The sequence below is a fragment of the Gymnoscopelus braueri genome (assembly GCF_963280865.1).
Source record: "Gymnoscopelus braueri genome assembly, chromosome: 6".
Taxonomy (NCBI): Eukaryota; Metazoa; Chordata; class Actinopteri; order Myctophiformes; family Myctophidae; genus Gymnoscopelus; species Gymnoscopelus braueri.
In genome coordinates this window covers 21,846,251-21,873,261 of record NC_137607.1, presented here as the reverse complement: position 1 = coordinate 21,873,261, position 27,011 = coordinate 21,846,251, and the positions used below count along the sequence as shown (strand labels likewise).

General features: G+C 43.0%; 1 protein-coding gene across 6 annotated transcripts in view; it reads left to right on the top strand.

The window, feature by feature from the left end:
• tle2b (TLE family member 2, transcriptional corepressor b) overlaps nt 1-27,011 on the top strand; it is a 145,493-nt gene that overhangs the window by 65,239 nt on the left and 53,243 nt on the right. For 2 of the 6 annotated variants that reach the window (XM_080431246.1, XM_080431245.1), the window contains exon 1: nt 13,014-13,053. The exons of the other annotated variants lie outside the window; for them this stretch is intronic. In XM_080431246.1, coding sequence (XP_080287372.1) covers nt 13,018-13,053 — 36 coding nt within the window. In that variant the 5' untranslated portion in view covers nt 13,014-13,017. Of the gene's footprint in view, nt 1-13,013; nt 13,054-27,011 lie in introns of those variants that run through there. 6 annotated transcript variants of the gene reach the window in all.

The window sequence follows — 27,011 nt, the reverse complement described above, 5'->3', positions numbered from 1 at the left end:
ACAATGCTACAGTCGGAAGGCAGCTAACCTAACCTCTAATGTGGGTTAGTGCAGCTTGCTAATGAATGTTTTAACGTTATGTTGGTGTCAGAGTGGCTGTGTGTGTGGGTACGGGTGTGTACGTGTGTGTGTGTGTGTGTGTGTGTGTGTGTGTGTGTGTGGGCGAATGAGTGAGCAGATGAAAGAGACAAGCTCACCCGAGGGACACTGATGAACAATGCATTTGTTGTCAACACGCATGCACACATACACAAATACATGTTTGAACACACAGAGAGAACATGCACACATGCGCTCGTGCAAACAACACACACACACACACACACACACACACACACACACACACACACACACACACACACACACACACACACACACACACACACACACACACACACACACACACACACACACACACGCACACACACTCGCTCTCGTCCCATTTAACTAAATCACCTTGGATTAGACCCACTTCCTAAAGCTCGTTTTAAGGTCTGCCAGCATCCTTCGCAGAATGCAGAGAGAGAGGGCGAACGTCTGACACTCTCTCAACACTGCGGCGATGGCGGGCGAGAGAGAAAACCCTCCCTAGAAGAGCAGAAAGAGTTGAGGGAGCGTAGGGAGAAAACAGAGAGAGAGAGAGAGAAAGAAGGAGAGCAGCATGTTGATGGAGATGAAAGTATGCCTTGTGTTGTCCTGCCATGATGACAGCACAATGTAGGGTGTGTTATTAGTGGTGGATACACAGTCAAATCCTGAGTGTTCATTTAACTCTGAGAGTGTCCATTTTGGTTCCATTTATACACTTACAGAGTTACGAATGGTCTAGGGGTTCTCAAAGTGGGCTCCGGGGGTCCTTGGCGGTTTCCAGGGGGTCCCCAGCAATGTGTTAATATAGCATCACAATAATTTTAACCTTTTATACTTTGGCTATTCAAAAATAGCAGATCTACAAGCTCACAGTGCGGCACCGAGTGCCCGCGCTATGAGCTTGTAGATCTGCTATTTTTGAAAATTCGTGCAAACCTTTGAATATATATATTTTTTAAGCGAACCTTTTGTAACTCAAATCTTTGCTTCTGGAGGTCCCTGGAACAACATATTTGAGATGGCGGTCCACGGCCAAATAGATATCATTTTGGGGGGTCCTTGACATGAAAAAGGTTGAGAACCACTGGTCTAGGATCCATTTGCTCTCGGGGTTAAGTGAACACGCAGGATTTTTACAGTGTAGAGGCTTGGATATGGGGCATCTTCAGAAGAGTAGAACACTATACAGGATGATGTGATAAACACAAATTACACCGCAGCCTCATTTCGCTGGAACAACCTTGTCGGCCGGAATGGACATAACGAACGGCAAATGTCGAAGCGATCTGTCGGGTAAATAAGAGCAAAGGGCAAAAAACATGGTCTGTTTGAAACGTGTCGACCGACTAGAACAGTAATTGTGGAATTATGTCTTTCAGAATTGTGTGAGGTTAAAGCATGCCTGTGTCAATATTCTGCAGGAGTGGAATTTTAACACGTTTCAACTTTTATTCAAAAAAAAAATGTGATGTGATTTCCTTGAACCACTTCTTCGTTCTGGGTAAAGAAGGCCTTGATTTGGACATGAAATGTACAGTACTCATGATGACAAGATGCTCTGATGACTGATTACCATTCATTAGAACAGCAAGATTCTTTGCTTTACATGAACCCTTACTTTCCTATTGGCATTTCATAATAGGCGAACGTTGGGCAAAAATAGGAGAACATTGATTCTGCAAAAATAGTAATAGCCCAAAGTAGCAGATCTACTGTACATTGCTGACAATATGTCGTAAGCTTGTAGATCGGCTATCTTTGCTGTATCGTACGACAAAGTATATCGGTTTTTAAGTGGTTAACACTCTTATTCATGAATGTTCACCCTGGCATTCCTCAAAAAATCATCCAAGAGTTTTTCTCATTCTGACATATCCATCTGTCCATGATACATCTCTCTTGTTGTGAAAAGTGGCTTGCACTCCTCTCTCTTGCTGTTAATAGTGGCATGCACCTACCTCTGTCTTGTTGTGAATAGTGCCATACACTCTACCTCTCGTTGTGAATAGAGGTGAGCAAGGAGCAGGGATGTTAACGATTAATCTACAATCGATTCATTGCAGTCAAGACTTTACTCGATTCAATTATCGATTTTCAATGAATTGAAAAAAATATATTTTGGGGCTAGTGAAAGTTACAGGTATGGTGTGTGTCGTATGAAATCTGAGCGTACCATAATCACAGTAATCCTCAATCATATTCCATCATATTCAAGGGCTTTTGGAGATAAATTAGACAGACTCCAATAGAGCACTGCAGAGGGGGCTGTATATGGAACTATACAGGAGATGCCTACTGGGCGGGGCTTCTTTCACTCTACAGGAGTTGGGAAGACCCCTTCGGTGGGCGTTGTCACATTCTAATGCAGCCCGAATACCCCATTGCAGCACCGGCCTCAGTGGCTTGCCTCGTTAATCATTAGACTCCCCAACCCACACCTCCTGGGATCAAATTCCGCTGCTGCCACTATTTTTCCAACAACCGCGGACTATTATTTATTTTTTTCCCGCGATACTTTGGCACGTTCAAAAACTTACCTTGTGCTCTTTAGATTCCTCTATAAAATTATACAGTGTGCGCATCGAAAAGCAACGCAGCAGAAAACAGTGTGTGGACATGTCTTCTTTTATTTTACGGTATTTTACAAAGGTCTCAATCGTTCAGAAATAGTGATTATTTATAAGCTGGTCCACCTGGCTCTCATAGACTCCATTGTATTCCATCGAAGTCCCGGCTGCATTTTGCCACCCAGTGCGACGAATCTGCCGGCTGGAATTGCCGGATAGAGAAAATGACGTCGGCGACCTTTCCTTAATTTAGCTTCTTTGGTCCCTTTGCCTCAAATGCAAATTTGACATCTTTAACCCATTCAATCCGGGAACGCATCTTTGTCACTTTTAGATTTCTTTGGCTATTCAAAGATAACAGATCTACAAGCTCAGAGTGCCGCGCTACGAGCTTGAAGATCTGCTATTTTTGAAAAATCCTGAAAATGTGTTCAAATCTATCTATAACATTTTTAACTCAAATCTTTGCTCGGGGGGGGGGGGGGGGGGGGGGGGACGTCCCTGGAACAAAATATTTAGAGATGGGGGAGTCCGCAGCCAAATTCATATCATTTTGGTTGGTCCTTGACATGTAAATGTTTTGAGAACCACTGATTATAGAAACATACGTTTTATTTTATTTCAGAAGACATTTGTAGAATTCCCAGAAGCAAAGATTTGAGTTACAAATGTTCGCTTAAAAAGATATATATATATTTAGAGATTTGCACAAATTTTCACGATAAAAACACAACAACAACAAAAGCAGATCTACAAGCTCATAGCGCGCCAAAGAAATCTAAAATGACACAGATGCGTTCCCGGCCTTAATGGATTAATGAGCCAATATAGAGCTAACACAGAGTGAAGGAGATGCGCTGATGCTCTTGGTTCTTGATTGATTCTAGAATGAATGAGAGGAGGGCGGGGCAATGTGGGCAGTGCAACCATGTGAGTGTGTGTGTGTCTGAGTGTGTGTCATGTCGTCATGTGAGAGAGAAGAGAAAGAGAGAGAAATTGCATCTGGTGTCGATTTATTGAAAAGGCTTCATATATTTTTTAAAGGATTGTTTTGTTGAGAGAGAAAAAAGGCAGGTAATATTTTTCATTCACACACATGCTCCTAATTACATGTTACCGTTCACACACACATCTATTTTTAGTCGTAAGTGCGAGTAAATGATAGGTGTGTCTGGCCTTGTCAGTCATCGCAGTAACCCCCCACCACACACACGCGCGTGCACACACACACACACACACACACACACACACACACACACACACACACACACACACACACACACACACACACACACACACACACACACACACACACACACACACACACACACACACACACACGCGCACGCATTATTTATACACACACTTCTTTGTTAAGTTTTTCTCTTCTTTGTTTAAAGGACCGTACTGGCATAAATGCGTCATGTCTGTTCACAGCGTTGGTCATATATCAGACATAAACTTTTTTCCATTTTCTTCTTAATGGCTTTATTTTTAGATTTTTGCATTAAATTTTTTCCAAAGTCATTTCAGCAATAACAAACTTATTACCTGAATAAATGAGTCAGTGTTGGAAAGATATTTGAATTTCATTCATAAATCAAGGGGATATTTTGGGCTAGACTTTTCAAATCAATCTGCACTTTAAAATGCATTAAGACGCACCATTGACGTAAGTTTGACAAATGATAGTACAAGATTATTATGCTCTGGAAAATGGTTGGCAAGTTGGCAGTAATGTAAGTATACGGTGAGTCAGTCAGTGGGCTAAACATGCCAGAGCACCGCTATGATCCTTTATAAGTGTTATAAAGTGTGTGTCTGTCTTCTGTCTGTCTGCACCTTCTGTATATCGACCCCCCCCCCCCCCTCTCTGTGTCTGGCGCTCTTGGTGGGCATTGCTGGATATTCTTTGTGGGTGACCTCAGGGGCTTAGGGCCACTCTGTTGGGCTCAGCTTCTGACACACACACCACACTCACCACACACACACACACACACACACACACACACACACACACACACACACACACACACACACACACACACACACACACACACACACATACACACATACACACACACACATACACACATACATACATACATACATACATACATGCACACGCACATGCACACACGCCACATGCTGTGTGTAATCTACTCTAGACATATCATGTGCGCACAATATAGAGACACAACATAGAGATAATATAGCGCAGAGGAATGGAAGACTAAAGTGTCGGACCCGCGTGCATTGCGTGCATGTTTGCGTGCGTTCGTGCATGTGCGTGTGTGTGTGTGTGTGTGTGTGTGTGTGTGTGTGTGTGTGTGAGAAGGTAAAGCAATCAAGAGACAAACCAGAGCACACACAGTATCACATATCCATATCAAATCTATATACAGTATTGACTGCAATATCTATATGTTTTTTTAATTACTGTGGAGTCTGTGTGTGTACATCTCTCAAGGCAAAAGGGATTTGAGGAGATAGGTCATCTGAGAGAAGTTTAATGGGCTACATGCTTGTCTGGCTGGTTATTTCTCTGAAGACTTCGACAAATTATTTTTATAGCGTGGCTCTGGACGAGGCTAATCTCGCAAATCTAAATTTCTGGTTCACACTGTAACTAGGCTAACGTGATATTCCACTCATTTCTAGTTTTTTACATTTTTAACTTCATAATCATATCTTTATAATCACTTTTCATGGTGGCTCAGACTGTCCAAATTTGGGCTAGAGTCTTTCAGAGCCAAGTCGTCTAGGCAGTGAATGACGGTGGTTGAATCGGCTGAAATCTTGCCCCAAATACAGTATGTAGTCATATGTCATAGCTAAACTTTGTTTTTGATTGATTAATTGATTGATTGATTGACATTTTTATTGACATAAACACGTAGTTACTATTGCACACAACAGTCAAAAGGATTAAAACACAGAAAGCTCAAAAGCCTATGACAACTTGGCGTCATAGACTGGCCCCATGAAGTCCGAGATCCATGTAAAACCTGTTATTTAAACCAGTCTGGTTATTCTAACAACTCTAAAAAAAGAAAAATGTGTGGAATAATTGGTGAACTCTTTTTAGGCAACAAACGTACTAGCTTACAGTATTATTACTCAACCTAACAGCCTTTAAATCAGTCTCATGAAATACGTAAGGTGTGGTTGTTGTTAGCTAATGTTGCACTTGTCAATAAGATAACTTGTCAATAAGTGTAAGCTCTCTCAGACAGCTTACACCCTCTTTTCACATGCTAGTGGTTTAAATCCTGAGGATTTTAACAACGCTGTCTGTCTGAGTAGCACCAATCCTCTTTAGACAACAATCTGCAACACACTGTTTACTGCTTCCATTACTGGGTATCATTCAAAACTTGACGTAAGACAGTAAAGCCTAATTTATACTCCGTAGTACGATGGTGTCGGCCTGATAAAAAAAGAACAGATTTTCAAGCAAAATAGGTTGCATCACGACAATGGATGGGGTATACACTAAATTAAGCTATATAGACCTTAACCCTAACATATTAGCTTATAGCTAACCATGGACAGATTGAAGCCTACAGTGCTGAAATTCAGGACTTTGGCAGCACTAGTTTCAAGCAAGTGTGGAGTATAAGCAAGACTTAACCCACAATCATTGACACAATTCTGTGTCAAATAAAAGTAATCATCAATACATTCTGTTGCTGATATTCAATATTCACATTTGTCCCCCTCCAAATGCCATGCTTTTAAACTACACTACAGAAAGTCTCAATCTGGGAACTCATCTGTGTCATTTTAGATTTGAGCTATTACCATTATTTTATACCTTGGCTATTCAAAAATTGCAGATCTACAAGCTCATAGCACAGCACTCAGTGCCGTGCTATGAGCTTGTAGATCTGCTATTTTTGAAAAAATCTTTGAATTTTGTGCAAATCTTTGAATATATATATTTTTGGAAACAACATTTTAACTCAAATCTTTGCTGCTGGGGGTCCTTGAACAACATATTTTGATGGGGTCGGTGGCCATATACATATAATTTTGGGGGTCCTTGACATGAAAAAGTTTCAGAAACACTGATATAGCAACATACGTTTTTCAGAAAACTGTTATGATTTAGAAGACATTTTGTAAAGATTTGCACACATTTTCACGCAGATCTATCTTGTAGCACGGCACTCTGTGCCGCACTATGAGCTTGTATATCTGCTATTTTTGAATAGCCAAAGAAATCACAGTATGCGTTCCCGGATTGAATGGGTTAAAGATCCACCAAATCACCAAATTGCAATAGAACTAATTTTGGGCACGGTGTTTTCATTGACTCAACAGTGACACAGTTAATCCTACCACTTCACGATTCCTGATTCCATTCACGCTGAATAATTAATGACTAGCACTAGGACATGAGAGAATTGAACGGAACGCCGCTCCATTCAGCCCACTGACTGAGAAATGAGCAGTGGGTGGACCCAAGGCTTCATACCTTTAATAAACACTCAAATTCCGGAGAGTTGCCCACTGACACAGTGTTGATTTTGACAGCAAGTTTTGGTCTAGTTTTAGTCATAGCCTTTTGAATAAAATTCCATTTAGTTTTAGTCATAGTCTTTTGAATAAAATTTCATTTAGTTTTAGTCATATTTTAGTCATCTGAAATGTTTGTAGTTTTTGTCTAGCTTTAGTCGACTAAAATCTACAGTTGATTTAGTCGACTAAAATGTATTCTGGCGGTGCCTTGATGGCGTCGTAATGGCTGATTTTACACTTGGTTGCCTGCTGAAAATAGCCGATCTACAAGCTCACAACGCGTCGCGGCGCGACGCGTTGTGAGCTTGTAGATCTGCTATTTTCAGAGCGCAACACCCGAGCCCAAGCAAACATAAAATGACTTGGATCTCTTCTCCACTAGTCCCTCCCTAACATTTCTAGTCTAGTTTTTATTTATTGATGAAATTGTCAGCATATTTAGTCTTAGTTTTAGTCATCATAGCTTGGTTTTTATTTAGTATTTGTTTAGTTTTCGTCAGTGAAAAAAGGTAGTCGACGATCATTTTTCGTCATAGTTTTAGTCGATGAAATCAACACACTGCTCTGACATGCTGGTGGTTTTTCCCAAGACTCTGGTCTGTAATGGAGACATTGGAGAGCTTTAGGCCACTTCCTGAAGTGAGCCATGGCGGTACTTAGTGAGGTCGCATTAACGCACTGGGACCTCTCTCTGTTTAGGTTTGTGGTATGAAAATAAAAAATATAGTCGAAAAGTGAAAAAAGGTGTTAAAGAGGGCACATTGTGAGAATGAAAGAGCTAAATAAATAAACAGAAAGAGAGTGATTTGGAGAGGCTAATGAGAGAACCAGAGAGTGAGAACTGAAGCTTGATTTATATATATATTTTTTTGTGCACCGGTGTCGCATGCAGAAAATAGCAGATCTGCAAGCTCAAAATGCGACACGCCGCAACACGTTATGAGCTTGTAGATTTTGATATTTTCGGCACATGACTCCGGCTACGCAACGAATTATAATCAGAGAGAGAGAGAGAGAGAGAGAGAGAGAGAGAGAGAGAGAGAGAGAGAGAGAGAGAGAGAGAGAGAGAGAGAGAGAGAGAGAGAGAGAGAGAGAGAGAGAGAGAGAGAGAGAGAGAGAGAGAGAGAGAGAGAGAGAGAGAGAGAGATGAGAGAGAGAGAGAGAGAGAGAGAGAGAGAGAGAGAGAGAGAGAGAGAGAGAGAGAGAGAGAGAGAGAGAATTGAGGAACAAAAAGAGATGTCAGGTGTCTTGTGAGAGGGGCTGGAGAAGAGGTGAGCACTGAAATGCACAAAGGAGAGAGCTATAGCTCAAGTGTGTGTTTGTGCAAGTCTGCCACGTGCCGTGCACATGGGGTCAGTGTGAGGGGTATACGTGTGCATACATGCATGCGCGCGTGTGCATGTGTGTGTGCACACAGGTGCGTGATTAGCAGTGCATCATGGAGGTTGCATGCATTTGTTTGCCCATGTGTGGGATGCATATACTTAATTAACCCATTCAATGGTTGAATGCATCTGTGTCATTTTAGATTTTAGCTATAGCCAATATTTTATACTTCGGCTATTCAAAAATAGCAGATATACAAGCTCATAGCGCGGCACCGAGTGCCGCGCTATGAGCTTGTAGATCTGCTATTTTTGAAAAATCTTGAAACTGTTTGCAAATCTTTGAATATATATATTTTTTTAAGCGAACGTTTGTAACTCAAATATTTGCTTCTGGGGGGTCCCTGGAACAAAACATTTTGAGATGGGGGTGGTCCGCGACCAAATACATATCATTTTGGGAGGTCCTTGACATGGAAAAAGTTTGAGAACCACTGATATTATGGCAACATACGTTTTTCAGAGAACTGTAGATGACTTCCCGGATTGAATGGGTTAAAAGTGTGAAAACGATGGGAAAAGGGTGCGTTTGTGTGCACATGCAGTGCACGTCATTATACATACGTATGTATGTGCATATTTATGTATGATGGAGCTTGAGGGACCATGTTGCGTGCATGCACACACACAGCCTGGGTGGAAGAAGAGACACAGAGGGGCTACACACTGCAAAGACAGAGACAGGGGGGGGGGGACAAACCTCTAGTCTACCACATAGAGGAGAGGGGGGGGGGAAACAAGATACAAAATCTGAGAGTTAGAGGCAAGATCGAGAGTGTGGATGAAAATACAGGAGGGAGATAAATGAAAAGAGTACACTGTAAAATCCAGAGTGTTGATTTAACCCATTAAGACCTGAGGTTCCGATTCTACAAAATGTCTTCTAAATCCCAACAGTATTCTGAAAAAAACGCATGTTTCTATATCAGTGGTTCTCAAACGTTTTCATGGCAAGGACCCTAAAAAATGATATGTATTTGGCCGCAGACCACCATCTCAAAATGTTTTGTTCCAGGGACCCCCCAGAAGCAAATATTTGAGTTAAAAATGTTCGCTTTAAAACAATAAAATACTCCAAGATTTGCACACATTTTCTCGATTTTTCAAAAATAGCAGTTCTACAAGCTCGTAGCGCGGCACTCTGTGCCGCGCTATGAGCTTGTAGATCTGCTATTTTTGAATAGCCCAAAGTGTAAAATAATGCTTTTTTTTTTTCTCAAATCAAAAAGTGACACAGATGCATTCCAGGTATTAAAGGGTTAACTCAATATACAACAAAATGTACTCTCTTTGTACGCTCTACGAGTTCCACATGGATAAATCAACACTGAGGACTTTACTGTGTGTGTGTAGAGTGATATATGAGAGAGAGAGAGAGAAATGAAAATGCAAAGGAGGCGATAATGAGTCTGTCTGACTGAAAGACTAAAGCGAGCGAGAGATAAGAACGTGAAAAGATGGAAAGAGCAAAGGAAGAGAGAGAGAGGAGAGAGCTAAATCCTCCGTGTTAATTTAACTGAGTGTAAAAATGGAACCAAATGGACCCGCTCTCTGAGCTAAATTAACAAGATTTTTTTTACCGTGCACTGATGGTGCAAAAACGTGTGAACAGATAGAGAGCTACAGTAGAAAGATGGACAGATGGACGGATAGACGTATAGAGACAGAGAGAGGAGAGAGAGACCTAAATGAGTAGTGAGAGGCAGTGATAGGATGAAAATGAGATGGCGAATAAAGGGACGCTGATAAATAGAGATGGAGCCCAAATAGGACGAGCTAGAGGAGAGAACGAAGGAGTGCAAAAACGAGGTGGCAGCGGGGATAGAAAGAAATGGAGAGAGGAGGAGGAGGAGGAGGAGGAGGAGGAGGAGGAGGGAGTCAGTGAAATGAGCGACGGAGACAGTGATGGAGCTGAAACGAGAGAGGGAGTAGAGAGAGAGAGAGAGAGAGGGAGAGAGAGAGGTGGTAGAGTCATGTTTGATTCTCATCAGTGAGAGAGCTCCTCATGCGACTGCTGAGGCTGCCTTTGTCACTGTGACTGATCCTCCATGTCTCTGTGCCGCTTTCCTCTGACACCATTACAGTACATTACTGATGTACACACACACACGCACGCACACGCACACACGCACACACACACACGCACACACACACACACACACATACAGTATATACACATACGACCGCGTTTACACAGGGGCGGGGAAACAATGTTTAGCGAACTCTTTCTCTCACACACACACACACACACACACACACACACACACACACACACACATACACATACACATACACACACACACACACACACACACACACACACACACACACACACACATTGCGACGCTTGTTTGTGTGTACCCTACACGGTAAAATCCTCAATGTTATTTTATCCATTTGTAACTCTAAAGAGTGAACAAATGTAACTAAACGGACCCCTAACACTGAGGATTTTACTGTGGAGGTGTGTGTACACGAGCAGACGCCCTCAGGTAGCTAACCTAGTTTTGCGGCTTGTTTCTATATACACCAGCACATACTGTACAATATACACACACACACACACGCACACGCGCACGCGCACGCGCACACACACACACACACACACACACACACACACACACACACACACACACACACACACACACTGTATTACTTGTGAAGACATTCATTTTAGTTAATGCCAATTTTACCATTCTTTTGCCGTTTTCTACCCTAACCCATAAAGCCTGACTTGTACTTAGTTGCGTGCCAGTTTCACACACTGGAAATAGCCGATCTACAAGCTCACAACGCGCTGTGTCGCATATAGTAACACACATGCGCGCGTGCGCGCACGCACGCACACACACACACACACACACACACACACACACACACACACACACACACACACACACACACACACACACACACACACACACACACACACACACACACACACACACACACACACACACACACACAAAGGAAGGACTACCATGCATCTACCAGGTGTACAGTCATGTGTATTGTGCTTATTTCTCTCAGGGTTATGTAGGAAACGCATTGATGCACACCACACACCACACACACACATCCAGGTGCACACACTTCTCCTACATACGCCCTTAGACGCTAATCGTTAACTCTCACCCATGCTGAGGCATAAGTACATCATTATCTGTTCACACAGATGAACACAGATGAACACACATGCACACGCGCACACACGCACACACGTACACACGCGCGCGCCCTATGCCTCTCACTCACACAGATACACAAACACATGCATACTGTGTACAGACGACTGTAGACATTTAGGGGACTATTCTTATACTCTGATGAGTTAACTCTTTAAGACCGGGAACGCATCTGTGTCTCCTTTTTAGATTTCTTTGGCTATTCAAAAATAGCAAATATACAAGCTCATGAGATTGTAGATCTGCTATTTTTGAAAAATCATGAAAAGTTGTGCAAATATTAGATTTTTGTTTCTTTTTTTTGGCGGACATTTGTAACTCAAATCTTTGCTTCTGGGGGTTCCTGGAACTAAATATTTTACAAATGTTCGCTTTAAAAAAATATATAATCCAAGATTTTGTCACGATTTTTGAATAGCCAAAGAAATCTAAAATGACAGAGATGCGTTCCAGGTCTGGATGGGTTAAATGAACACTCAGGATTTTACATTGTGTAGTCTGTGTGCAGTATATTTGCTTCCGGGTGGAAACCATGTATTTTTAAATAACAGTGAAAATAGCCGATCTACAACGCTCACAACGCTTCACAACGCAACACTTTGAGAGCTTGTAGATGGGCTGTTTTCACTACTTTTGTGCGACACTCTCGTATGATGAAGTAGTAGGGTATTGATTTACGAAAAAACACTGACATTTGGAGATACGAGGTTTCTGCCCTACTTCAAAAACGTCAATGACGTCCACAATCACAACACCAGAGGGAGCTCCACAAATCACGTTCAACACAGATTTGAAGGGATTCAATTTGTTCTACTGCTATGCTACAAAAATGTGGAATGCCCTACCAACATGTGAATCCTTGCTCTCCTTCAAAACCGCTCTAAAAGAGCACTTACAAGTGGCTGCAATTTGGAACTGGCCCCTGTAAAATGTCAAAGCCTCGATTGCTACTCGTTTATGATGTTTTTGCGTAGTAGTGTATATTTGTCTGTCATTAAATGTTTCGATGAATTGAGTACAAAGGACTAGTGCCATAGTGCTTTCTTGGGTTTAAAATCCTCTTAACAGACCTTGTATTGAACTGTACTTCCCTGTGCTTGTCTTTGCAAACTGTTAATAAAGTATTCAATCAATCAATCAAAAGCCGGAGAGCAAGGATATGGATACTGTGATGCAAAATAAAAACGGAACAGCAGTGTTTAACGTACAGTATGCCAAAGCCTAACTCGACATTGTATTGTGTTTTTGTTCCTACAGTACTATGAGATGTCTTATGGGCTCAACATCGAGATGCACAAGCAGGTAAGACAAAACGACAGCTTTTTTGACACATTTATCCATCTTCTTCTGGCAAAAATGTGTATATACATAGTAGTAGATATGTTTATGTGTGAGCGTGTATTTCTATGCTCTTTTCTTTTTCTTGAATGTCAGCACGTGCACGTGCCTGTGCACGCATGTATACGCGTGTCCCTGATCACTCTCGCGCACGTCACTCTTGTGTGTCTGAGGAGGAGTGTGCTCGCAGCCGAGCCGCCTGTCATTTCCCACACTTCCTGTTAATTTACTCCCCGAGTCACACGGGCATACAGAGAGGAAGACAGGACGGCACAAAAGGCTGCTGAGATCGTTGCAAGGGTTCTGTTGTGTGGAGGTTGACAGACAGACAGACAGACAGACAGATGCAGGTAGATAGCCGCTCTGCTCTGGTTCATTATGTATTTGACTGTCATCTTGTCTTCAAGGTGACAGACAGACAGGCGGGCAGACACACAGACCGCTATGGATTATGTTTTAATGTAGATGTACAAAAAGGAAGGTGGACAGAGAGACAGACAGACAGACAGATGCCAGAGTTTGGTCGTGTTACGGTTTTATTATCCACTTGACCGACATCATCCCTCAAGGTGATTGCGCCTCTTGTCTGTCTGGGGACAGCAGACGTCGCCTTGGAAGACAACACATTAGGCTTTTCACAATTTATACTGGGCCCCATAAATATTTTGAGAGTGGCTCACTGTGATCGTTTTTATTCTGATAAATGCCTGCACGTCAAGATGAGACGATGACCTTAATCTCATACAGTAGTCATTGTGTCATTTCAGATTTAACACATCAGGTGCCAGCATTTTTTCATAACAACTTACGTTGGGTGCCAGCATTCTCCCCATTGACTGCGCTTTGCTGTTTAAAGCTCTAGACTCCACGAGGAGCAAATCCATGTAAAAAAAAACATCCATTCATGTTGCGCGATGACCCTGGCTACAGCCTGGAACCATAACATTTCACTCGCGAGTTACAATGGGGGGGGATCGCGCATCGCGCATGACCGGTTTTCCCCACCGGAAACAGATTCGGAGATATAGGTGTTTTAAAGAAGGAAATAAACAGGAAGTGGATGGCAGCCATGTTTTTTTTTTCCGGTGATCTATCTGGCCTATCCTTCTCAAGATCACAATGGGTACTCCCAGAGCTGCTCTAGCCCCGCCCGTGTGGAGAAAAACGAAAAAAACAAAAAGACATATTTCACGGTCTGGACCGTGTTCGGCACCGGACCGCTACTCTGCGCAAACACGGTTCAGACCGTGTTTGGCACCCGATGTGTTAATGTACTGTAATAACATGGTGTCAGATTTCTGTCTTAATACTTGTAGCTTATTGTCTGTACTTCTTGATTAAGCACACATCAATGGCTGTTGACGGAATCGAACCGATGACATTGCTGTTACAAGCTGTAATCTCAGAACACGATTGGAGTCGATTTTTACCACTCACTTTCCAATTCCCGCATTAAATCAGGGCCACTGGTGGTTGTAATGTTTTGAAAGAGCAGATTTTTAAAAGACATTTTTGCATAGTGGAGTCCCATCTCTCCAATAATGAATCAAGTCAGATTTAAAGGATAATGGCTTAGACCAAAGTTCAGTATCCAGTGTGTTTGTTGCAGCAAGGGGGGTTGCAGGGTTCAGTATTGTTTTGTTTCTTGAGCCAGAAAAGGTTGAGAAGCACTACTTTAAATCCCCTCCACCCTCCATGTTCCACTCGGAAACACAGAGCACTTCCCAATCCAAACACAGCCCTGGGCCCTGCAGACACATACCATGAGCAACATCCAAAAGAAGAAATCTGCTGGGAGCTTAGCTCTGAGGAAAAAAAGAAAAAGAAAAAAAAAGACGGAAAGATAGAAGAAAATAATCTCAGATGCACAGGAAAAGTGATTGATGGATGGATGGATTGATTGATTGATTGATTGATTGATTGACTGATTACTAAATCCCCAGAGCAGTCAGACCTATCAACACAACAATGGTCAGACAGCAAGAGGGGGGAGGAAGAGAGAGAGAGTGAAAACGGGACAGAGATGGAGAGAAAGAGTAAAAGATAGCGACAGAGACAGAAGGAGAGAACAGAGAAAGTGGGCCAGCAGCCAAGCTGGGCAGAACCAGACTGTCAGCTCTGGTCTCCAAAGAGAAGGAATGGACTCAGGCTCTGGCTGCACCTCTGAGAGGGAGGGAGAGAGAGAGAGAGAAAGAGAGAGAGAAGGGATGGGGGGGGGGTTGAAGATGACTGGGGGAGAAAAGGAGAAAGATGAGAAAAGAGAGCAAACAGAAGGGAAGAAGAGACGCTAAGAAGAGACTATCGAATGAGAGGAATGGAAAGATGGGAGCGAGAGGGAGAGAGAGAGAACATGAGAGGCGATAGTAGAGAAATTAGGTGAGGAAAAAAGGGTGATATGTCGATGGGGAGAAAAAAAAATCTATGTTGAGAGTGAGAATGAGTTTTAAAGAAAAGTGAATGAAGCAAGACTGAGTCTAAAAGCCCATCTAGAGTCTGTGATGCTCCTTACATGCAACTGGAAATAGGCCAAAGGATCGTGTTAGAGCAGGGGTTCTCAAACCTTTTTATACCACAACTTCAAAGTGGAAATGAAGAATATCTTGAATTAAAAGCATACATTGCTGGCCTTATACATGTATATGAATATTTATTATTTGTAGGCCTGTCTTATCAATGAATGAACAATATTCAATATTGTTGCGCTGCCTCAAAAGACTTGGTTGCGACTCGCCCCCACGTGACAGCTGAGCTGGAGAACAGGGTTCGATTCCAGTTCGGTTCATTAAAAACTGTGCACACATTTGTTAAACGAAGCCTATTTAGCCAAAATATGTTGCCAGAACCACCTGCGTTTCTTAATCCAGGTCTCAATTTAATCTTTGGCCGCCTCAGGCCGTGTGCTTTTCACCATTGCGGCAGCTGTTAGTAACTGGTCGGGTTGTCTGTCTGTGAGCATGACTCCCCCACTCTGTAATTGACGTTTGTTGACGCAAATGCCGATTCCAGGGGCTTATTGTGTTTGCTGGTACATACATAGGCAACAACAGATCAAATGTACACGGTCAGTGACTCCTCCAGGACCAGTGTTAATTTGACTCAGAGAAGTGAAATGGAACCAAATGGACCCGTGGACGTGTTCCATGTATGTGTAGGTGTACCCTCTTGCTCTCGGACACCCGGGCGGCACCCGCTCAAATAGAACTTCATTCCTGGTATATAAATCAGTTCTTTGTGCCTCTGCACGGGCTTGTGTGTGTGTTGTCTTTCCTGTGTTGGTGCTGGTTCTCGGTTGGAGCTGTATGTGTGTACGAGGAGTCAAGTGGCCGTCCTTGATGTCCTCTTCACACTGGTCACGACGACTCCACTTTTTTCCATTTCTTGATAAAAAAACAAATCTTATTCTTTCGGTTGCCAATGCGCGACCCCAACGGCACCCTCCCGCTGTGCTAAAGGATAGGTCAAGGGTTCACTCAATAAGTTACTCTTTCAGGGAGAATGAATGCGCTCAGCAAGTTCCATGGCAATCTGCCCGTTACATGTTGACGTAGGCTAAGTGTTGTGTGCAAGTGGAAAGTCTGGCCTAAGGGTGGCGCTAGATTAAAGGTCATGGGCTCACCAAAATCAGTAGTGAGCATCCATCGGGGAGCGTATATGTGCTCAGAAATCTTATTGCACAGCGTCTGTTAGATTTGGTGATATATTCTGTGCAGGTTTTTACACTAAAAAGAGGATGTTTTGTGTGGGGGAATAAGGGAGTGAGAGATGGGGGAAAGAGCAAGATAGTAAAAAGCGAACAATAGAAAGAGGGTAGAAGTGATAGAAGTTGGAAAAAAGCAAGCTAACTAGAAAAGTGCACACCGTGGAACTCAGGTCTTTTGCCAGTCTGGGTGGCCTACCCATGGCTGTCAGGCTAGCCCACATTTTGAAGCCAATTACAGGCAAACTGTATGGGATATCAAAACCCTGTTTGACGGTCATTTATCACATGACACACGAGACCATTTGTGCCAAAAGAAAAATCATTCCCACTAACAATATTTCTCCACGGAACACTAACACCATTTCTCCCAGAGAACATGGATCGTTTTGGTTATAAGCCCACTTGTTTCTATGATGAAAGAGCAAGTTAAAATGCCTGCTTCCTGATCTGAAGGCACGCCCACTTGTTAGCTAACGCGCACATGTTCTGAACAGGGCTCCCGACAGATTCAGTAGCGCAGCTCTGAATCTGTTCTTGAGAGATTACGTGCGCACAGACACAGAGAAACACGGACGAACAGACAGACAGACGTTGTCGATAACAATAACGATAACGCCTCCAGGCTGACAGGTTGGGGAAGACGATAAAAAAATAAGATAGTGATGAACATAAGAAAGATAGGAAAATGATGAGGGAGAGCAATTAGATGGATAGAAATTAGCATAAAGCAGAAGGAAATGAGAGAGAGAGACGGGAGAGATGTGATGCTGTAATGAGAGGAGGAGAGGGACAAAGATAAATGGCTCAAATGGAGGAAGAGATGGTAAACAAAGAGGATGAGCCGGAGGAGAGAGAGAGAGAGAGAGAGAGAGAGAGATGAAGGGAGGCCGAGGAAGGATGTAGGGAAAAAGAAAGGGGGTCTGAGAAAGACGTCAAGGGGAGGCTTTGAGCTGCAGCGAGAAATAATGAGTCATGAATAGATTTAACACTATCTGCTCTTATTTCCTCTCCTCAAGACGCCTCCATTACACCTCTCTCTCTCTTTTTTCGATCTCTCTTTCTACAGTATCCCTCTCTCTCTCTCTCTCTCTCTCTCTCTCTCTCTCTCTCTCTCTCTCTCTCTCTCTCTCTCTCTCTGTGTGTCATTATCGGTGGCAGGGCCATCTCATGTCTCAGCATTAATTGAGTCTTAACAGTCTTTTTGTGAGTTCTGCCTCAGTCTCCCCCCCCTCCTCTCCCTCTCTCTTTCTGCTTGTCTCTCTCCCATTTCTCTTTCTCTCCTCTCCTCTTCAGCTTTCTGGGCTGATATCAGTCCTTTATGAATGTAGAGAGAAGATATACCCCCCCCCCCCCAAAGCACGCACACACAAACACACACATACATACACACACACACACACACACACACACACACACACACACACACACACACACACACACACACACACACACACACACACACACACACACACACACACACACACACACACACACACACACACACACACACACACACGCACACACACACACACGCACACACAACCTCTCTCTCTCTCGGAGCTATATGGAACCCACTGATCACACTCCCATTATATTATCTCTCTGGCTTCACTTCCATTATCATATCATATACAGGCTATATCCCAGAGAGAGAGAGAGAGAGAGAGAGAGAGAGAGAGAGAGAGAGAGAGAGAGAGAGAGAGAGAGGAAGAGAGAGAAAAAGAGAGAGAGAGAAAGAGAGAGAAAAAAAGAGAGAGAGAGAGAGAGAGAGAGAGATAGCGAGAGAGAGATGGGAACAGGCTATAGGGGATTTCACAAGTCACTCAGTACTTGTTCTATATTCATTGATATAGCCTAGCACTTCCGGGACCAGGTGAGTGAAAGCTTATACCTCCTGCAATGTGGAAACACAGAGCATGTATATTCAAATGAGTTCATAATTCAGCCGATATCGCTTGCATTTCAGATGCCAGCTAATACACAGGATGATATTTGGTGATTGTATATAGCAGTGGTGTACAGAGAGCTGATGCTAGCAGAGGCTTAATGAGACTGTGTCATAAGGTGACGATGAATGGTTTTCTGTTCAGTGAATATACGCATTAAAATCCTGAGGTTTCATTTAACCACATGCATCCTATAGCGGTCTTATCGTAGGGCCAACATCTATATGAATTCACAGAGTGTCTGTTTGTCTGTCCTTCGCATATCTCGAGAATTGTCCAACTGATCGACTTCAAACCTGCTGCATGTGTTGCTGAGGACCCGAGGGAGTGATGTACCGATGGGGACGGCGGTTATGTCCAGAAATCTTAACTATAGTATCTATTAATTCACAAAATCTCTGTCCTAAGTCGGGCACCGTCCGGCCGGTTGATCTCAAACTTGGCGTGCGTGTCCCAGACGCTCCGGGGGTGTGCAGTGCCTAGCGGGAATTTAGTCGGACCAACGATTTCAGAAAACCATTAAAATCTGTGTCTGATTGTCCGACAATTTCCCAGTAAAATTCGCAGTAAAATGTTACCATAATGTTTACCAGTGATAGAAGATGACATGGGTTGAAAAGAAAAAGTGAACTGACCTACTGAGGTATTAGTTTGGTGAAAGGTCAAAGTTCAGAGAAATGTATGTGTTGATGTTATTTTTTAATTATTATAACACCAGCACCACCATGACACTATTAATGTCACGCACCCCCTAGAGCAGTGGTTCCCAAACCTTTTAGCCCGTGACCCAAAAGAGAAATGTTATGTCTCCGCGGGACCCAAGCTAGTGAAAACAGCTTGTAGATCTGCTATTTTCTCTTACTTCTAAGTAATTTTCCCCCTCCAATTAATGAAAATAATTAATTAATATATACTGTGTATATATATATATATATGGAAGAGAGAAAAAAGGGGGTATTCACTCGCGACCCATAAATATTGGTCTGCGACCCACATATGGGTCCCGACCTATTGTTTGGGAAACAGTGCCCTAGAGGCAGCTTGTGCACCCCAACGGGTGCACGGCACGCTCCACAGTTTGGGAATCCCTGGGAGGGGAAAAAGGAGGACCTAGTATAGAGCCCTGGGGGACACGGGTTAAGCGGTTAGTTAAACTCTGAGAGTGAACAAATGTAACCAAACGGACCCGTAAGAGTCAATAGCATGAAATATTAAATATTGCTTGTTACGTTCACCCAATAATAAGTGTCAGGAACTGGTGTTGTTCCAAATGCAGGAACTCAACTCTACCGTGACAATAAGCTGTATAATCAACTGAGGGTCACATGAGAATTGCGTGGAACTTGCTAAGCAGCTGTGATTGAGCTTGTCTGTTTGCCTTGCATTGTAGTTTCCTGATGAGATGCTGGCACTACTAGTGTAGCTATGGAACTTAATTAGGGATTTGGTGTCATGCGCTAGGGAGCCAGGTAATAGAGGTTTATGCTACAATATGCTACTATATTAGGCAAACTATACTGTTTATTATATACTTTTTGATATTTTAGAAATAGAGTAGGGCAAAGCAAAGCACAAAAGTCGAATCTGCTGTATTGAAATGAATGCATTTTGCCCCAAAATTCAAAAATGAAAAATGAAATAGGGCTAAGCGGTTAATTCATAATGTACTTTTTCTCTTCCTAGAAATGGAGTGGTGTCAAAAGTAATTTGTCATAAAAAAAATACAATACAATGCTCAAGTAAAGTACAGATACTAAAAAAAACATATTTACTCTAAGTAGAGTACTCAATATACTTTGTTACTGTCCACCACTGGATACTTACACTATACGTGGCCTACTGCCAGTGTGCACAAGAAATGTGGCACAGATCTGTCCAGCGGTTTGTGAGATTAGCTCCAGTCACACAAACACACAGACACACACAGGCAGACCCTCATGTGGACTCCTTCAGAGACATGCCGTTTTTTTTTTTTAACCCATTAAGACCTGAGGTCCTATTGCTATATCAGTGTTGCTCAAACTTTTTCATATGAAGTTCCTCCAAAATTATATGTATTTGGCCGCGGACCCCCATCTCAAAATACTTTGTTCCAGGGACCCCGAGAAGCAAACATTTTAGTTAAATATGTACGCTTTCAAAATATATATTTATTCAAAGATTTGCACAAATTTTCACGATCTTTCAAAAATAGCAGATCTACAAGCTCATAGCATGACACGAAGTGACGCGCCATGATGTTGTATATCTGCTATTTTTGAATAGCTAAAATCTAAAATGATGCTTATACACGGTTTTAATGGGTTAAATATGATATAAGTGTAGTTTACGCTATGGAGTCGGTACTGTACAAATAAGGCAAACCCGCAGCATTACACTGGTTTATTGTAGCATGCAACATATACTCACAGTATCAGCAGGATGTTTGCAGGGTGCTCTGTGAGGCAGATGGCACACTGCACTAGTCTGTAGGAAACTTGTGTTAGCATTTTGTTTGGAGTCAGTCTACACACTGAAATCCTCTGTGTAAAACAAAAGGACCCAAATGGTCAATTGTTTTACACTCTTGACAGAACAATTTACCACTTCACCCAAAGAATTACGTATTTTCTATCTACGTTTTTGTCTCATTCCTGAGCCAATCATTTGATGACAGGCGGAAAGATGCTAATGTCTCCGGTAGGAGACTCAAAGAGTCTCCATAGAGTCTCCTACCGGAGACCCAGCCGGTCATCAAATTATTGTCTCAGGAATGCGACAAAAAAACAACAACCCATGAATTCAAGGCTTCATGGGGTTTTTAATTGATAGAAAATAAGTATTTTTTTTGGGGTGAACTACTCCTTTAAACCTGGTCCCTGTATACTTTGTTGATGGGCGTCCCCAAGGGGTCTGGACTAGGCCCCCTAATCGTTTCCCTCTACACCTAAATCTATTGTGAGATTGCACTGCTATTTTCGTGGAATGTTGCACTATAAGTGCACTATAAGTATTTTACTGTTTACATACAGCACTGCCTTGTGGCTCTACGTTGACTGGACAGAATGTTATGGGAATCTGTCATAGAACATCTATAGGAACGCTATGTAGCCACTAGCCAGGTTACTAGTGGATAGGCGAGACAGAATATGATAGGAAGCGGTGTTCTAGGGCTGCCAGGATGCTCAGCAGCCAGTCTGTTTCCCCTGTAGACTTCTGAGGACAGATGAAGCAGCTGGCTATCCTTCCTTCCTGCTCCCTCCTTTCATTTCACCACCATACATTGCATGAGAGGGCTGTGTGTGTGTGTGTGTGTGTGTGTGTGTGTGTGTGTGTGTGTGTGTGTGTGTGTGTGTGTGTGTGTGTGTGTGTGTGTGTGTGTGTGTGTGTGTGTGTGTGTGTGTGTGTGTGTGTGTGTGTGTGTGTGTGTGTGTGTGCATGCGCGTGCTTGTGAGAGAGAGAGAGAGCAAGAGCAAGAGAGAGACTGTACACACACACATCCACCCACATGCACACCCCCCCCCCCCCCCCACACACACACACACAATTCAATTCAACACACACTGACTTATTTGTCTATTTTCTATTATGAATTCCCTCTGCAGAGGCTCATGACAACACTGTCCATGTCAATAAAATTTAGTCAATTGAGTTGTGAGAGACGAAGCGAGGGAAGAAGGTGAATTATAGATGAAGATGGATGGTAGTCAAAAGAGTGTAACAGAGAGGAAAAAGGGAATGCAGTAGGTGCAAGAGAAAGGAGGCCTACTGTATGTGAGATAGTGTTTGTGTACAGTAACTTAAACGCAACTATATGCCAAGGTGTCTGCATGTAGGACAAGGTCATACGATGTACAGTACATGTATGTGTATGTCTGTTTAACTTTAGCTATACAGTAACTATACCTCTAGAGCTTTCAACTCCTGACTGACGGTGGCAGTATTCTTCTTAAAGAATCATAATATCTCTGAATTTCTTTCTATGCAAATATAAATAAATAATTATTGTGATCCCTTCAACCAGAACTAAGGGTCAATTAGTAATTAGTTTTATACTAGGCCTGCCCTACAGTGTTGCCTTACCTCTAAGCAATGCTACAGTAATACATTTACGGCTATCTGAATCGTAACAGTGATTAATAGGTATGACCAAACGGTATGACCAAACGAATAAGAACAACAGGCCACAAGTGACATGATGCTATAGGGTCTAATAGGGGCTAAAGCACCCAGGAGAAATGACGAGCCCCCATCACAAACTCATCACAAAAAAGAAAAAGAAAAAACCTCTGACATCTACACTTCATGGAGTAAAATTTTTGTACCAAATTAACCGAATGAACCGCATTAAAGTAAAAAAAAAAAAAAGAAAAGAGTAACAAACCCGGGAAATAACCAAAGAAATTCACTGGCTACGCACGCGCGCACTGGCCGCCCATGCACATGCATAAATTGCGCGCATAAGCGCGTGCATATCGCGGACATAAATCGGCGCCCCTGATAGGGTCCTCAGTTAAAATCTGATTATTTTGGGGGGTCGCGGCCTGAAAAGTTTGGGAAATGGGAACCCTTGCTCTACACCCTCCTTAAGACCAAGCAGCAGGGTTCATGCTCTGATGAAGGCCCTAGCCAAAACACGTAAGCGTTCGTTTATTGGTGTGTGCCAATAAAAGAAATGTGAAATGTGAGTACTTTGTCCTCCATTGACTTTTGGGGATTTTTTCAATTCCTACTTTTTATATGTATACTGAATTTTGGATCTAGCACTCCAATGAGAAAACCTATTGTTGATGCGCAACCTCTTTTCCTTATTTACCAACCAATAGGGGTCAGCACTGCAGCAACAGGGGGCTACAGTACAAGGGGACTTGGGAATTGACAGATTAAAAAAAATATATGATAACCATATTTAACATGCATATTTGAGTACCGTAACTGATGTTCCCATGCAGTTCTCACTATTTATGTCAAAGAATGACCATGTACTGTAAGGTTTGCCAGTGAACGACAGGCACGGAGCTGCTGTGTGAGCGATGGACCAGTGTTCTCATTGGGAGCCGTGTTGCCAGATTCTGTGAGAGAAATAAGCAACCAGGTCTCGGAAAACAAGCCCTAAGCGACTAACACATGAGCACTTTAAACCTATAGAGTAGACATTGGCTATTTGAAAATAGTCGATCTACAAGCTCACAACACGTTGTGAGCTTGTAGATAAAAAATATATATATTTTTTTCAAACAAATTTGAAATATTTTGGAAACATTTTAACAACATAAATCTGGCACAAAATGTTTTCAGATGGGAATATGAGAACAATTAGATATTAATTTGGGGCTCCTTGACATGAAAATTGCCACTGGTTTAAACAACATTAGGAAACAAGCCCATATAATCAACTACACTTTAGAAACAAGCCCAAAAAAACGTAACCCGCAACTACCAATATTTACAAGCGACTTTACAGAAAAACAAGCCCAAAGTCGCTTTATAATAAGCAGACATGGCAACACTGTTTTGGAGCAAAGAAGGGCGAGTTGAGAGAGAGAGACTATCGGCTCCCTGCTGTGCTCTTGTCTTCAGAATAACAACCACATCACCCATAATCCCGGTATGATCGGCATAATCTTTGTTTCACTCTTTGCTGGATAATATCTGAGACGGGAAGAAATAAAACCTAAATAAAGTAATAAATAAACAGGAATAAGAGATCAGGGGCTTTGGCGCAATATATCCGAGGCTTAAGACCCTTTAGCGCCTCCCCCCCGGACCCCCCACAACTCCACTGGATAGAACTGGATATGTGGGTCACTCAACGACAACAGGCTTTGGATGAGTCAGACGTGTGTATGTGTGTGTGTGTGTGTGTGTGTGTGTGTGTGTGTGTGTGTGTGTGTGTGTGTGTGTGTGTGTGTGTGTGTGTGTGTGTGTGTGTGTGTGTGTGTGTGTGTGTGTGTGTGTGTGTGTGTGTGTGTGTGTGTGTGTGTGTGTGTGTGTATTTGTGTGTGGCGTTCATTTAAGCACACTGATCAGCATTTTATGCGGCCTCTATACACATAATGCAGTAGCATCTGCGCTGCGCGTGTGCATGTGCCTTTGATGTTTCCCTCCATTATTCTGTCTCTCTCTCTCTCTCTCTCTCTGTTTCTACATGCGTACATGTGTAACAGAGCTCATTGGTGAATAATGAGCCAGAGAGAGCGAGTGATGTAACCCTTTAGGAACGAGAGAATGATGGAGAGAATGAGATGCAGGGAGAAAGAGAAGAAGGGAGAAAATGAGTGATTAAATTCCCAGGGAGCTAGCCTTTTAGCATAATGGCTTTGTCACTCCGGCAGAGGGGCTCTGAGGAGCTACATAGGTCCTGCTGGCTTGTGTGTGTGTGTGTGTGTGTGTGTGTGTGTGTGTGTGTGTGTGTGTGTGTGTGCGCGTGTGTGTGCGTGTGTGCGTGTGTGCGTGTGTGTGTGTGTGTGTGTGTGTGTGTGTGTGTGTGTGTGTGTGTGTGTGTGTGTGTGTGTGTGTGTGCGTGCGTGTTTACATATAACTGGTTGCATGCATGCATTTTCATGTGTGAGTATGATGCTGAATGCCAACTAAAAACATTTGTGTGAGTTTGTGTGTGTCCCCAAGAGTGTGTAGACCATGCTCCAATGCCTCTTGGACACAAATGAAAATGAGATGTGTGTGTGTGTGTGTGTGTGTGTGTGTGTGTGCTTGCTTGCTTTTGCTTGTTTCTGTATATGTGGTGTGCACGCCAGCTTGTCCATCTATGAATGGCACACCTTCACATGCATGCATTCTAACTGTATGTGTGAGCAGCTCTGATGCAAGTCTGGCTACTTTGTGTCTGATTGCACAGCAGAAGACATGAGTTTGGAGTTGTATGCAGTCTGTCAGTGCAATCTGGCAGAGTGAATAATCAGAATATGACTAATGGCTTGTCACATTCATATAGCTGGGCTAGATACAGAGTGAGAGAGAGAGAGAGAGAGAGAGAGAGAGAGAGAGCTCTTGCTTGTTGTTAGAATACCCCTCTCCTCTGGGGCTCAGGGACAAATTTTGCCTTTCACATGTAATGCTGAAAGATTCCCTACCAGCTTCTTCTGCTAAATAGCCTGTGTGTGTGTGTGTGTGTGTGTGTGTGTGTGTGTGTGTGTGTGTGTGTGTGTGTGTGTGTGTGTGTGTGTGTGTGTGTGTGTGTGTGTGTGTGTGTGTGTGTGTGTGTGTGTGTGTGTGTGTGTGTGTGTGTGTGTGTGTGCGTGAGTGACTCTTTTGCTGCATGTGTATATTATCAGTATAGCCGCTTGTGCAGGGAACTCATCAGACCTGTACTTTACGTTTACATGTGTGAATATGTGCGCATTATTCGTTGGGTGTTTGTTGCGTGTGTTTGTAGAGCTAGCGTGGGCGTGTGTGCGCAGTTCATTCAACTGTGTCGGTTAGTTGGGTGTTCTTAGTAATAGCATACATATCGTCTCTGTCGGGTGGAAACCTCATACTGTTATGTCCAAAACTGTAACTTTTCAGGATCCAAATTCTAAAGTAGCAGATCTACAAGCTCGGAACGCGTCGCTTCGCGTCGCGTTTCGAGCTTGTGGATCTGCTACTTTTGATGCTTTTGTGTGACGCTGTAGTATGATCAAGTAGGGCGTTAATTTGCAGAAAAAAACATTTAAAAGTTAGAATATGGATCATCAGCGCCCATACCCTAGGTGGGGTTGGCGAAAGGGCCTGCTCTGTGTGGAGTTTGCATGTTCTCCCCGTGTCTCCTACCTAAGGTAGTTAATACCCTCACAAAAACATGTAGTAATCCTGGTCGCTATACCGCCTCCCCCATGACAGCCGGGGCGCCTGATGGAGGGGAAAGGAACTGGTTGGAATAACGTGTTCCTTCCATGCGCTACGTCCTATCGGGGAAACTCTCCCCCTGTCAGGTGATAAGAAGGTCAGTTGGCTCTCATGCATTGAAGGAGGCATGAGCTCGGCTCTGGGCTCCCTAGGCTGGCGGGGGGAGTGTAGCGCCCAGGATCACTTAGATAATTGGCACCGGGTGAAAAGAATATGGAGATAGGAGGTTTCTGCCCGACAACAGCGATGTGTGGTTGCACGTGCAGTCGTGCACACATGCATATGCGTGCGTTTGTGCGTCAGAGTGAGCTGTCTGCCTCTATTTTCCTCTCTAAATGTTTCTCTTGCTCGCTTCACTGCCTAGCTTGTATTGGCTCTACGCTGAAGGTTGTATTGGTGTCTTTATAGGTGTGTGTGTGTGTGTGTGTGTGTGTGTGTGTGTGTGTGTGTGT